This window comes from Haplochromis burtoni, unplaced genomic scaffold, assembly GCF_018398535.1.
Source record: "Haplochromis burtoni strain Fernald_Lab_line unplaced genomic scaffold, NCSU_Asbu1 Contig_101, whole genome shotgun sequence".
Taxonomy (NCBI): Eukaryota; Metazoa; Chordata; class Actinopteri; order Cichliformes; family Cichlidae; genus Haplochromis; species Haplochromis burtoni.
The window spans coordinates 147,346-160,298 of record NW_024582462.1 but is presented as its reverse complement, the minus strand read 5'-3'; the positions used below and the strand labels follow the sequence as shown (position 1 = coordinate 160,298).

Genomic DNA, 12,953 nt, shown 5'->3' with positions numbered 1-12,953 from the left:
TTAAATGGCTAAATTACCTCCTCAACATGTCTTGAAGTTCTCCAGACGTCTGGTAATGAACTAATCATTTGATTCAGGTGTGTGGACCCAGGGTGACATCTAAAACCTGCAGGACACCGGCCCTCGAGGCCTGGAGTTGGCCAAGCCTGTTTGCTAAGCCTATTCCACCATTTTTCAGCAGAGAGTCATGCCCTCAGATTTGCAGGTATACTGACTCTTATCCTGGCTGCAAAAGATTCCAGTGCATTTAAAGGTTGACGGCCAAGCTCTGATGAAGATAATGAAAAACAAAAAAACAAAACAAAACGGGATTGGTTCTTTTGAGGTTCTTGAGATAGATGGACATCCTATCCATGAATATCACAAACAGGATAGGAAATAAGGGGGAGTCCTAGAGGAGTCTGACACTCACTGTAAATATGCTTGACTTTATGCCAGAAAGAGCTCTAACTTTGGTTATACAAGAACCTGATGGGCTATAAAAATGTAATTTTGGGAGTGCGGTCATAAACCTCGTCATGTAGACCTGGTGGTCAAACTCCCATGACCCATCCAGACTGCAGTTCTGATGAATCCAGTGATATTGCATACATTTATTGTACTGCAAGTCACATACTGGTAAAAAACAAAAGTCTTATTAAGCCTGCAGAACCACAAGCCAATTAATAGCTCATTAATTATGAGAAAATCTAGCAGCTGTAGCAGGAAGATTAAAAAAAGCCCAAAATAAAAACTACAGCGGCACACAGGGAGCATTTTCCAGCCTCTTAAGCAGAGAAGTGACTTTGTTTGACATCCACCACAGAGCGAACAAAGAAATCAATAATGTTACACCATGCTGCCACCTTAAACTGCACATTCTGGAGAGACATACAAGAAAAGGAGTGGGGTCTATAAAAGTCTATAAAGACGGTCTTTCTAGTCATTTTAGATTTGCAGAGATGAATCAAAGAGCTGGGAACCTACACTCCAACAAGTCGGCCAGAGTCTTGGTCCGCAGCGCGACTGGACGTTTGGTTTTGTCGTTGGTGATGGCGAACTCCTGCATTCCCAGCTCCTCGGCCACTTTGGCCTGCGTGCGGTTGTTTACCAGGGAGCTACGGAGGAGCTGCGGGCGAACAAACAGAGGATCGCATTTTAAAGTCCGCCTGTCAGAACACTGGAAACACCAGAGAAAGATCCACACTGCAGAAGTACACAGAAACATCAAAATGGAAGGGAAACATGAAATAATTCATCAAAGACAGACATGGTTACGCTGAATAAATGTTTCAGGGTGATTGCACGTTAGTCTGTTAAATATTGCATTGTGACTTGGAGCTGAGCGCCTTTACAACATGTTAGATTGGTTGAAGTACATTTAAGTCCCTAAAAGGAAAAACAAAAACACTTTAAATATAGCTGCAAGATGTGGAAAAGAGCAAATGGAATGCAATATGACTGAATGTGTCTTGCTGTGATATGCCCTCCTTAACAGTACACACGCAATCACAATTGGAGCCACAGAAACACGCACTAGTTGAATGGGCACTTTTTCTTCCTCCCGATTTGAAATCCATTTCAGATGTACCCCGTCTTGACTCTTGGGCATTGCTGGAGCTTTCAGTCTCTAAACCAAAGCTCGCTGGATGCTTTTACAAAAATTACGTCATGAAATATCCATAAAAAATAAAATAAAAAAATAACTGCAGCGGTTCTTATTCAGTTTTTAGACCAGCTCGATCCTTGCAGCCTCCAGCAGTGGGGTCCTCTGAAGAGAAGTGCTGATGCTCGACTAAAAAGACGGCGCCGCAATGCTGTTTGGCGCCGTCGGAAAATGGACTTGCGTGTTCAAAGTGTGATCATTTGCTTTGTACCTGTGGTACAAGCCGTGCAGGTTCGCGCACACGCGACTTTATTTTTCAGACACTTGACAGCTTTTGCAAAAATGTGCCAACAAAGATGTGTTGCTGAAAACCACTGAACAGTTCCGTCTCATGACAATACCCATCACGAGGAGTACAGTAAACATACAGGCACAGCATGAGGGGGGGTGAGTGGAAGAGAGCTGTGGAAGCAAAAAGGTAAAAAAAAAGAAAAAAGAAAAAAGAGGAAGATCACAGATTTATGAGAAGGGAAGAAGGTGGGGAAAGAAATATCACCCCTCAAATGATGTAAAAGGCAGGAGACGGTGGAATAAAGACCAAACACGGGTGTAAAAGAGGAAGATGTGAGAAGTACATGGCTGCAGGTGGAAAAAAAGCCTTAGGGGAGTGTTTTAAGTGATTTGATCTTACTGTTAAATGTCCTTCATGGTGGTCAGGAAAGTGGATGAAGAGATATTCTGTGGCTACCAGCTGCATGATAGAGTCACCCAGGAACTCCATCCTCTGGTTGTGGCCCCTGGATAAGAAAAATAAAGGAACAGCGAGTGGGGTAAACAGAGGCGAGGCATGGAGAGAAAACACAAGGTTACCGAAGGATAATGTGGGGAATGAAACGATATGTGGGATGGGAGGAGGGTTAAAAAAAAGGGGGAACAGGGAGCGTTTCACATGAGGTCATTCATGTACACATCAATGGGGCATGAAAGGCATCGCGCTCTCTCGACAAATCTACCGAGCTTTTAGTCTTTTAACAGAAACGGCAAAGTCGGCTGATGTACGTTTCATGGGTGGCCTCTGGGAACAGCTGCACTGACAGGGTGTGTGACAAGTCGGAAGCAGCCTGAAGTAGCAGGCCCTTATGAAGAAATCCTTCAGCTTTGATTGCAATTCAAATTTAAAGGTACGAAGAAGAAAAAAGAAAGAAAAGAAAAATTCTGGTGCACCTGCAGGAGAGCCTGTCAAAATCCTAAGCCTACAAAGGCAGCAACTGTGCGCGCAGCTTTAGAGAACATCTTTTAACCCTCCAACAATTCCTGGAAAAAGCTCATGGCAGCACTGTGATACTGTACATCAGTTCCCTGCCTTTCTCCACTACCAGTGAAAAGCAGGAGGATACTGTAACTCCACGCACAGTGTTAGACAGGGCAGGACGAGAGGGGTGTGAGGGGGGGTACGCAACTGCTGTTGCTGCTGTAATGGTCATTAATTAAACAGAATTATAGATTAGCATTGCAGATGTGGGCTGGTGCCATGCCAGGCAGGCAGGAAGCGTCGGGTAGGGTGGGCGTGAGCTAGCGCCATGCAAGCAGGGAGGTATATTCAGCAGCAGAGCGCATATCCATCTATAGCTAAGAGGTCCACGCAGGAGGGGAAGTCTGAAGATGAGAGAGGAAGATACAGAGGGAGAAGATGAGGAGGTGGTTGACATCAAAGAGAGAAAAAGGCCAAAGTTTATTGTCCAATTTTTAGCGTTTCTGCCTTTTATGAGCTGCCGCCAAAGAGATCTGAGGTTAAAACAGAGCGAAACTGCAGTTAAAGCATATTAAGCAGAAATGTGTCCGTCTAGATTTTTGATTAAAGTCTTCATTTGTTTTTTCTTTGTTCTTTTGACCAATTGTTTATCTCGGGGCGGCTGTGGTTCAGCAGGCAGAGCTGGCCGCCTGCCAATCGGAAGGTCGGTGGCTCAATCCTCGGCTCCTCCAGAACATATATCAAAGTGTTCCTGGGCAAGATACCGAGTCTGTGTGTCTTTGTGTGTGCGCAAGATAGTTAGAAAGCACTCAAAGGCATGGAATAAAGTGCTGCGCGAACGTGTGTGAATGGATGAAATCGGCTTTGAGTGCTCAGGTAGAGTAAAAGTGCACTATATAAGTACCGGCCCGTTTACCATTTACAATGAAAAATATACACTAGAACTGTTGAACTGGACCGACAGTTCTAAAACTCAATGCATCAGAAAAGTATTATCAAGAGTCATCCTTTTAAAAACGATCGTACAGTGTTGAAGTTTTCGCTAAGCCTTTACACCTGTGTAGTTGGCTTTGGGTGTAATTATAAAGTTATGTCCACAAAATAAGTGACGACCACACGTGATTTCAATTTCTCCCCTTCAAGGTAGCCTTCCAGCATGGCTGTTAATTTCCAATCACACCCTGGAAGTTGTTTTGTCACCACATGCACTTGTGACTCAATATGTCTGGGATCTTATCCAGTGCACCCAAACAATTTTAATTTCACTTTGTGGATGTAAAAAAAACAAAAAACAAACCCTTTCAGTGCACTTGGTGCCAACAGTTCAGGTTTGTGGTTTTCTGGATGTTAAAGTAGAATTTTGGAACGATTCGGTCACGACTTCACGGTGCACAACCCCGTGAATGTCAAACAAAATGGTGAGCATGCTCTTGGTTGCACTCCAGACTTAATGCATTTCCTTTGAGCTTGAACACTGAAGGCTGCTGTTTGGTTATTGAGTTGTAGCCAGAAACCCAGATCTCAGCATCGCTGATGATCCTTGACATGAAAGTTTGGTCAGTTTAACAGAAAAGGCTCTCGGAGGCCTGTGGTGAATTTCAAGTAGTAAACAAACTACTTTCAGGAAGAGAGTTACTATTAGCAGCCATGCTGGAAGCACTCTACAGGTGCACAAGCAGAGAAACTCATCCAAACTTAAATCCACCTAAGTGGGTCTCTCCTAATGGCCCACCTAAGAATGAACGGCGACTGGGCCCGGACCTGCCTCGTAGAAACCCGTCTTGACAGATGACAATTTTTTTTTAATCAGTTCTAAAAACTGCTTTTGTGTCCACTGTGAAAGTTTTGTTGCTGCTCTTTTGTTTTAGCTGTTATGTGTATTGTTATTTCTTTTATTATTTGACTTGATGATGGCAGAAGCATAAGAAGTAGGAGTGCTAACTTCAAACTACAACACCAGCATAATGTTGCCGTCTTCACGTTTAATCGATTTTCCTCGTAACTCTTTATATTAATTTTACTTGTCACTCAAACTCCTCTTAAATATTTAGATGTTTAATACAAGAAAGAAGAAACTGATTTGAATTGTTTCGCACTCAAAGATCACAGAACAGTTGATACACCAAGAACTTTTTGATATCACTGTGTATTCGAGGCCCAGGACAGAGCTTCATTAGGAGTGAAGGGACACTGCCTAATGCAGACTCCACATTAAAAATAATCACAGAGCGTCTTAATGAAACGGCTCTGCTTCATGAGAGCGTGGAGAACTGAGGTTGGGAAAAGCAGGGGGACAAGGGGAGGGGAACAAAGACCAGAGATCAGTCAGTTTTCATCCTGCACCTCAGCACTGTACATGTGCACACGTGTGGTAAAAGGCTCAAAATCTATCACGTATACCGTTTGAGAGCTGAGTAAAACCGGGGATGCCAGAAAGAATGTGGTGGATAGGAGACGATTGAAAAGGTGTAGTGTGAGCTAATTTCACATCCAATAGGAGGCAGAGCGGGAAGGCAAAGAGGGGAGTGACAGTGAGAGATGAAACGAAAAAAAGGCAAGAGATGGGGGGAAAAAGAAGAGATAGAGTAGGTCAAAGAGGAATGCGTCGCCGTGTGAAGCGGCACAAAGAGCCATCCCTTATTCACTTCAACAGCAGAGGCACAATGCTCCAGTAAGGTGGGGGAAATTGAAGTAAAGTGTGGAGCCGAGGTCTTTATTCGCCTTTGACTTTGATCTAAAATACCTTTAACAGGCCCTCTGAAGAGGCGGCGACAGGCTGCCCGCTCCAAAAAGGGGCAAGTGCACCATTTTTAAAGCCTATTTTTCTCTTTTTAGGGAAATAATGTTCTTGTTTCATATGTGCATGCTTGTGTAAGCTTCAGATGTGTAATCGCCAACTACTTCTGACAAAGTTTTGCTTTAGTTGGGGGAAACTGGAGCGGTCACTTTGGACTCCGAACGTAAGGAAACAGTGATTTTAGGCAACCGGGAAAAAAAAGGGGGGAAACCATTTGCACCGCATGAAAAGAGCAGTTTTAATTTAAAATGACTCTCTGACAGAAAGAAATCTCAGGGTCTCTTCTAGCAAAGCTGCACTGAACAGAAAATGAAGCTGGAATTAGATTTATATAAAAGCTTAATTTACAAACTATTTAATAAACTATGTAATGTAACAGGCTGAAAGCTTGCATTATTTGAGCTCATCTTATTCAATCTCACGGTCAGGAAATTCTTTATAGGAGATCATGCAAGTGGAATTCTATTTGCTTAAAGAGTGGTCACTGCTCAATGTTATTTTCTCATTTCTATTTTCAAACTAAAGTAAACTGCAAATTCCTATTACGTGTTGGCTTACATCCATCACATACATACACAGTGAATGCTTAAACATAAACATACACACTTCTCAAAGTATCTAAAGCTGAGAGGTTTTGTAAAACCCACATCAACATACACATCGGCTACGTTCACACTGCAGGTCTTAATGCTCAATTCCGATTTTTTGATCAAATCCAATTTTTTTTGTCTGCTCGTTCACACTACAAATAAAATGCGACAGCAAACGTGCTCTAGTGTGAACGCTCAAAGCGGCCCGCATGCGCAAAAGATGACGTCACACACAACGCGCTCTGTTTAGACCCAGACCAAACAATGTTGTTTGACTGATGGCCGTTAATATAAAGACTTCAGACTTCAATTTTTGCTTTAAGTTATTTTGTTATTTACATAATAATGTACCGTAAATAACCTAATAATTATCCTTATTGCCGTTTTAGAGAGGAGCGGTGCTTCAAAGGATAGCTGCAGATTTCTGTCAGAATCTGCAGATTATGCAGTACAAATAAAATGTTCACGTTTCTCCAGCGTTGTCTTCCCAACAGTTTCACTGACATCTATACTGGATGGCCAGGAAGCGTTCGCGATGTCTTCTCGGGCGCTGATAATTGGCGTCTGTCTTGTGTCAGTGACGTAAAAGACTGATTTAATGCAACATGACCGTTCAAACTGCAGTCGCTTTCTAAAACATCGGATATGTATCGGATTCAGTACCACATACGAAAGTGACCCAGATTGGATTTGAAAATATCGGATTTGTGCCGTTTGCACTGTCATACCATGATCGGATATGGGTCGCATAGGGTCAAAAATAAATAAATAAATCGGATTTGATGCGCTTTCGCCTCCAGTGTGAGCGTAGCCTTAGGTCCATAGTTTTTGGGTAAAGGCACAATTTGGGTGAAGTTGCCTCGGTGCACACCACCATTTTAACCCAGGCAATCAAGATGTGATTGAAGTGCCTCTTTAATGCAAGGAGCTCAAGGAAAGTATTGCAGAAATTACAGCCAATTTTAGACACACTCCCCATTTTTCTTAAGGCTGAAAAGCACCTGGACACTTCACTGACGACCACCTTTATGGTCATGCAAGGCCTGTTCAACTTTTTCCATTAAAAAAAATCAAGCAGATTAAAGATTTGCAGTTCGTTTGGTAGTTTCTAACTGGAAATCTAAAATATGATGTCTAAAGAGACGAGGCCTCAATTAGACTGAAAAAACAAAGTAAACTTATGAGGGAGGCGGCAAAAACAACAGGAGCGGTTAAATCAGCAATCTGATGAAGGGCTGAAGAGAACGAAGGTACTGGCCGGCTCAGCAACACCAGTGCCTTCGACTTAAACCGGCACTGGTCAAAGAAAAAAGTAGAAATATTTAAGTATGAGTGACATGAGGACTTATTTCAGTTAATTCAATCATTTTTTTTTAAACGCAAAAGAGCTCACAGCCTTGTTTTGGGAGGGGAAAACCCCTCATAGACGTGTTGTTAGCCACTGGATGAGGCAAGTGACGTCAAACGTCTCGCTACAAACCCTAACACAAGTCCTGAAAGAATATTCGACAAAGTTCGGAGACCTTTTAGAGCTCATGGACTCATGACTCATGGATAACATTCAGTGTTTGGCTGGTTATTCTGAGAGTTTCTTCTCTGTTTTCTTTTTGTGTTTTCTTTCTAGTTTACTGCTGATATTAATGCTTTTAAGATGATAACAAAGCTTTTGTTGAACAAGGTGTTCTGGATTCAGACTGCTCTAAACAGTCAGCTTTGTTTACTCCTGGGTCCGTGCGCCCTCGATGAGATCCATGAAATGGTCATCTCTGGCGCACAGCTCCGGCTGTGAGCACAGCAACCCGAATCTTTTGTTTGTAAAGGGCAGCCAATCAAAACTAAGCTAGTCTAACGGGCGGGCAGACAGGAGCTGCACCAGCTTGCTTCAGAGAGTTGATGAATCGAGTTCTTGAATCAAGGCCCAGCATAAGATGAAGGATTATTTTTAATAAAATATTGTAAATTGCATTTGTGAATCATGCAAAGCTGTCCAAGTCCAACAATAAAACTGTGAAACTGGAAATGAGCATAACAGGCCCCCTTTATTAGATAATCTGCAGTGATTAGAGGTCCGAGAATAAAGCGGCAATGAAGCTTCTCTGTACTTTATACATTTCTCTGCTTTTCACAGCAGCCTGAATCACAAATATTTCATTCACTAATTTCTTTTAACTTTCAATTTTAACCTAAAACTACCGTATAAAATATAAGTGCACATATAAATGTTTCAAATGCCTTCTTTTCAAAGCTGTACAGTGAAACGTGCTCTCATTGAACAAACACTGAACATGAAGAAAAAGCCGGACCCCGTTTCATCCTTTTTCCCTAACAGTGAGATTCTTGCAACACACCCAGCTCTTCCGCTGTGAGAGGAGACAGGAAGCTCATCGCCTGGGGGCCGCAGCTCTCCATTACTGCTGTCTGATGCTAGCCTCCGGTCTCCGCCGCATCAAGGCACCATCAGCTCCCACCCCTGCATCTTGCACTGTCTTCTCCTTCTAGGTCAGCTTGTCCTGGGTCACTCCCGTCTCCTCATCTTCGGCCTACCTTTTCGCGTGACCCTTCTTTCCATTTTCTGACCTTATTCTTGTCTCTATCACGACAGCCTGACCCACTTTGGTATAACCTTTGGTCCTTATGGGCAGCCATTGCTCAGTTCCAGCTTTCAAGTCAGTCGGCTGTATTTAGGTCAACATGCCTTTGGCTACTAATGAGCTACTGAACATAAATTACCCTGAAAATATATTAATTTGCTGGTTTTTGCTCCAGGAAAGCAACAATACAATTCAGTGAAATAAAAAATACATTTGTTTAAATTGCCACCCCTGCATTTTTTATTTATTTATTTGTTTTTAAACGTGAGGTCACCAAATTGGAAAATATAATTGGGATCAACCTTGAGTTGGAAAGTCCTTAAAGTGAAGGTCAGTAGGAGACAAACCTCTGGACCTCTAATCAACTTTGACCCTGACTGGAGAGATATTTGACATTTAAGTGATGGATTAGAACATGCACAGCAGTGTGTGTGTGCGTGGATGTAATCCACACACGCACACTCACAAACGCACACAGAGCAATGTCCTAGTCCAAATCTAAGCAAGCAATTACAGAGTACAGCCTGCCAATAAGATATCAGAGGTGTGCTGCCAAGGCTAATTTGCTTTAGCTGTCAAACTCACTAGTGTGTTGTTTGGTGGAGCTCAGAAGTGAGTTAAGCTTGGGTTGCAAATAACCCTCTCATAGTCTGAATCAGAAACACCTCAAATTGGAGTGAACGGTCTCATTAGCGGAAACATTTTGCTATGAAAATTGCAATCTTTTCAGCCTTTCATGTGACGAGTAAACGAGCGCAGCTACACAATAACGACGAGTTTGTTTCGGGCAGACCCGGCCGCTCTCTTCCCGATCAATTTTTAAGTCGTCCTTGTAGAAGTTTGTAACTTTACTGACTATTGAACAGATGTCAAAACAGAGGCGGAAAAAAATTCCAGTGTTCCAATGTCAGTGATAAATCACAGCAGCACTGCAGAGAAACACTGTAATTAATAGAAAAAGGGGAAAAAAGCAAACTTACACCTTAGAGTTAGTATATGTTTTATTGTATGTAGTTTAATGCTCATGTTTAGATCAATATGTTGTGTTTGAAACCTGCAACATTCATACAGTTTCATAATCTTAACCGTTTAAGCCATTTTAACCTCTTTTTTTTTAAAAATGCAACTTTCTTCTGATTGGCTGCCACTAAGCTTGAACAGCAGGTAGGTGGGACTGTTGTGTTTAAAGTCAAGTCTGTGTGCCTGAAACATGGAGCACGGGCAAATAGTTCAAAAATGACACTCTAAGTTCTCACATATCTCAAAGGAAACTGTCACGAGGTTACGGAAAGGAAGGAAGGAGAATTTTTGACAACTCAGGAAAAGAGAAACTCTGTTATCAGAGAATCCAACTGTTCTCACAATAATCCCCTTACCAGTGTGTCCAGCAGACAGCCTACAAAGTAATCTGTTCTTATTCTTTCTAGCTCGAGAGATGATCCAACATAACTCCTTTCCTTTAAGATTCCCATGACCAAAGTCAAATTCCCTCCATCCATAACTTATCCAGGAGAATTCACCCAGCTTTTACGACTGCCACACAGACACTTCCGGATCACTTCACCCAGTTAGGAACCTTCCAAAGCGAAATTGACTATTAGACTGCAAAGCCAATTCAGAAGTGTGCCTTAAGCCTGCATTCTCTGAACCTAATCTCCACCTGCAGAAGATTCTGTTAACTAGTCCACAGTGGAGAGCAGGAGCAGGAGGAGGACGACTGACGCCAGCTGCAGTGCTGGAGTTGAAGTGCATCCAACCATGGGACGAGATCCTCTCTAAGGAAGCAGCTGAATGATCTAGAAGACTGCTACAGTAACAACCTGGCAAAAGACCCAGGCGACGGGGCACTGGATCTCAAACTGTGGGGCGGTGCAGCCACTCTCAAAAAATCATAATCATGATTATTTTGGTTAAATGTCCCTTTATACAACTTTTTTTTCCCTAATTGAATACTTCAATTAAAAAAATCTAATTAAATGAAATAAAAAAGGTAGAGGTGGCGGAGCGTGGAAAGTTAAGGTTTAATCAGGTAGTGTGTGTTTGACTTTAAAGCCTCATATAAAGTCTCATAAAAGCAACCTCAAGTCCCAACCGGCCTGCCTCCATCACGAGATGTCGGTTTAATGCAAACGGGCGGCAACAGCAGCCTCGGTTTAAGCGACATAAAACCCAGGCTGAGTAACGCTGTCACGTGTTACTGAAAGACGCTGAGCGATCCAGAGACACAAACAGCTTCGGTCACTTTTTTCAGTGTTTTCACAGAATCAGGAAATCCAGAGTCTGAGGAAAAACGCATCGCTGTACAGGAAACCCAAGGGAAAAAACAAAACAACTTTTTCCAGATTATTTTGTTTTCATTTATACTGGAAGCGAAATTGAAATTAGAATCTATTTGCCCAGCTGGAGAAGGAGCAAAGGACAAGGTGTCCCTTAGTTTCTCAGATTCAGCCCTCAATTGTGTGGAGTAAACATATTACTTTCTGAAAAAGGGTCTTTTGTGTAACAGTGTTATACATATATAAATATATATGACAAAGTAAATACGGACAAGCAAAAAGCTTTAAATGAGAATCCAGGAGTTCACAGGGTGGACAGTGAAATAAGACATGAATCAAATCTCCTTTTTCCCATGTGACAGCAGGGTTATGGCCTCACAGGTACCACAGACTACAAACACCAGGACTTCACAGTCCCCTGGGCCTCACTCTTGGCTGTGAAACCCTCGGATTAGGCTTTGTGCCAACAAACAAACCAAAAAAAAGAGCCATCTTTCACTAAGGTACTTTGAACATGACATTCAAGACATCATTTGTTACAGAAGCAGCTTTACCGACGGCGAGAACATGTATAAGCTGCAGGGGGTAAACATAATGATGATGTGGGAGGAGGCGGCTGCCGCATTCACAACAGATACAACAATTTAAAATGCTCAACATATAAAACTCCCAGCATTTCAGATTATATTATACATTATAATGCATCATGCCTCATCACCTCTGAAGGGAGCGGCAGATAAAAGTCTGGCTATTTCTGCAGCAACCCTGCAAATTGCATCTGGCCTGCTAGCGCCGCACTTTGCATTTTAATTGGCCGTAACTCTATTATCCACAAACAAACAGCGGAGGTACTTACAGGGTGAGGTGGTTAAAGCCCACGGTCCTTAAGGTGAAGGCTCTGGCCAGCAGGCGCACATGTGTGAACAAAACTCCGATAGACTCCTCGAATTGGGTCAGTTTTTGGAGGACCGGCGACGTCTCAATCAGCTGCCTGTCTGTCTGCGGCTCCTGTACCTGGAAAAGGACAAAGATTGCAACAAAGGAGGTTTGCTGATGAGATATGGGGCCCTGAAAGAGCTCTGGTCATTATAGATATAACGAAAACAGACAGAATGCCAGCACTCGCTGAAATCTGTTGTTCCTGTTTAGGATGATGGCTGTGGCAACAATAAACAAGACGTCTATTTATCAGTGAGTTCCAGCACTTGGTCTGTTTTGACCCTTCCAAGGCTACGTACGTGTGCCAGATCACTTTTCAATATTTGTACCCGACACACTCCTACTCATCTTTTATAGATCTGAGACTAGCCAGAGCCAACATTTAGTGAGTAGCAATTTTTCAGTGTTTACTTTTTGGCGAGTCCTTAGACCAGGTAAAGAGAGAGCTTAGTGCTAGAGCGCACGGTGATTATGCTAAATTACAGACTGCTTCCGGGGTGCTAACAGTTTGGGAAAGACCCTCCTTTGCTTCTACATAATAACATATCCTCAAACACAAGACCACAGTCTGTGTGTTTTTGTTGTTTTTCTTTCAGTGTTTTGATTGAAGAGGAAGAACCTGAATCCCCTGCACACACCCCTGACCTAAACTCTGTCAGTGCTGCACCTCACTGTTGCTCTAGCAAATGGGAAATTCTCTCGCACTGACATCACTCAGAGTTAGGGTGACTGTGTTTAATGTGAACGTCCACCACTGTAGCAGGATATACACTCAGCAGCCAACCAGGTTCAACTCCTGTCTTCTAACGCTGCTAACGTGGTCTGATATGATTATCGTCGTCGAGAGGGTAGGGTTGGGGTTTTGCCCGCAGTGCACCCTGCTTCATAAGATCACGAAGCTGAAATCATCTCAAACTGGTTTC

General features: G+C 42.7%; 1 protein-coding gene across 5 annotated transcripts in view; it reads right to left on the bottom strand.

Moving 5' to 3' along the window:
* Nucleotides 1–12,953, bottom strand: part of drosha (drosha ribonuclease III) — a 136,121-nt gene that overhangs the window by 24,165 nt on the left and 99,003 nt on the right. For all 5 annotated transcript variants that reach the window (XM_042223091.1, XM_042223092.1, XM_042223090.1 and 2 more), the window contains 3 exons: nt 11,948–12,105; nt 2,277–2,382; nt 967–1,108 (listed from right to left, as the gene is read on the bottom strand). In XM_042223091.1, coding sequence (XP_042079025.1) covers nt 967–1,108; nt 2,277–2,382; nt 11,948–12,105 — 406 coding nt within the window. The remainder of the gene's footprint in view (nt 1–966; nt 1,109–2,276; nt 2,383–11,947; nt 12,106–12,953) is intronic.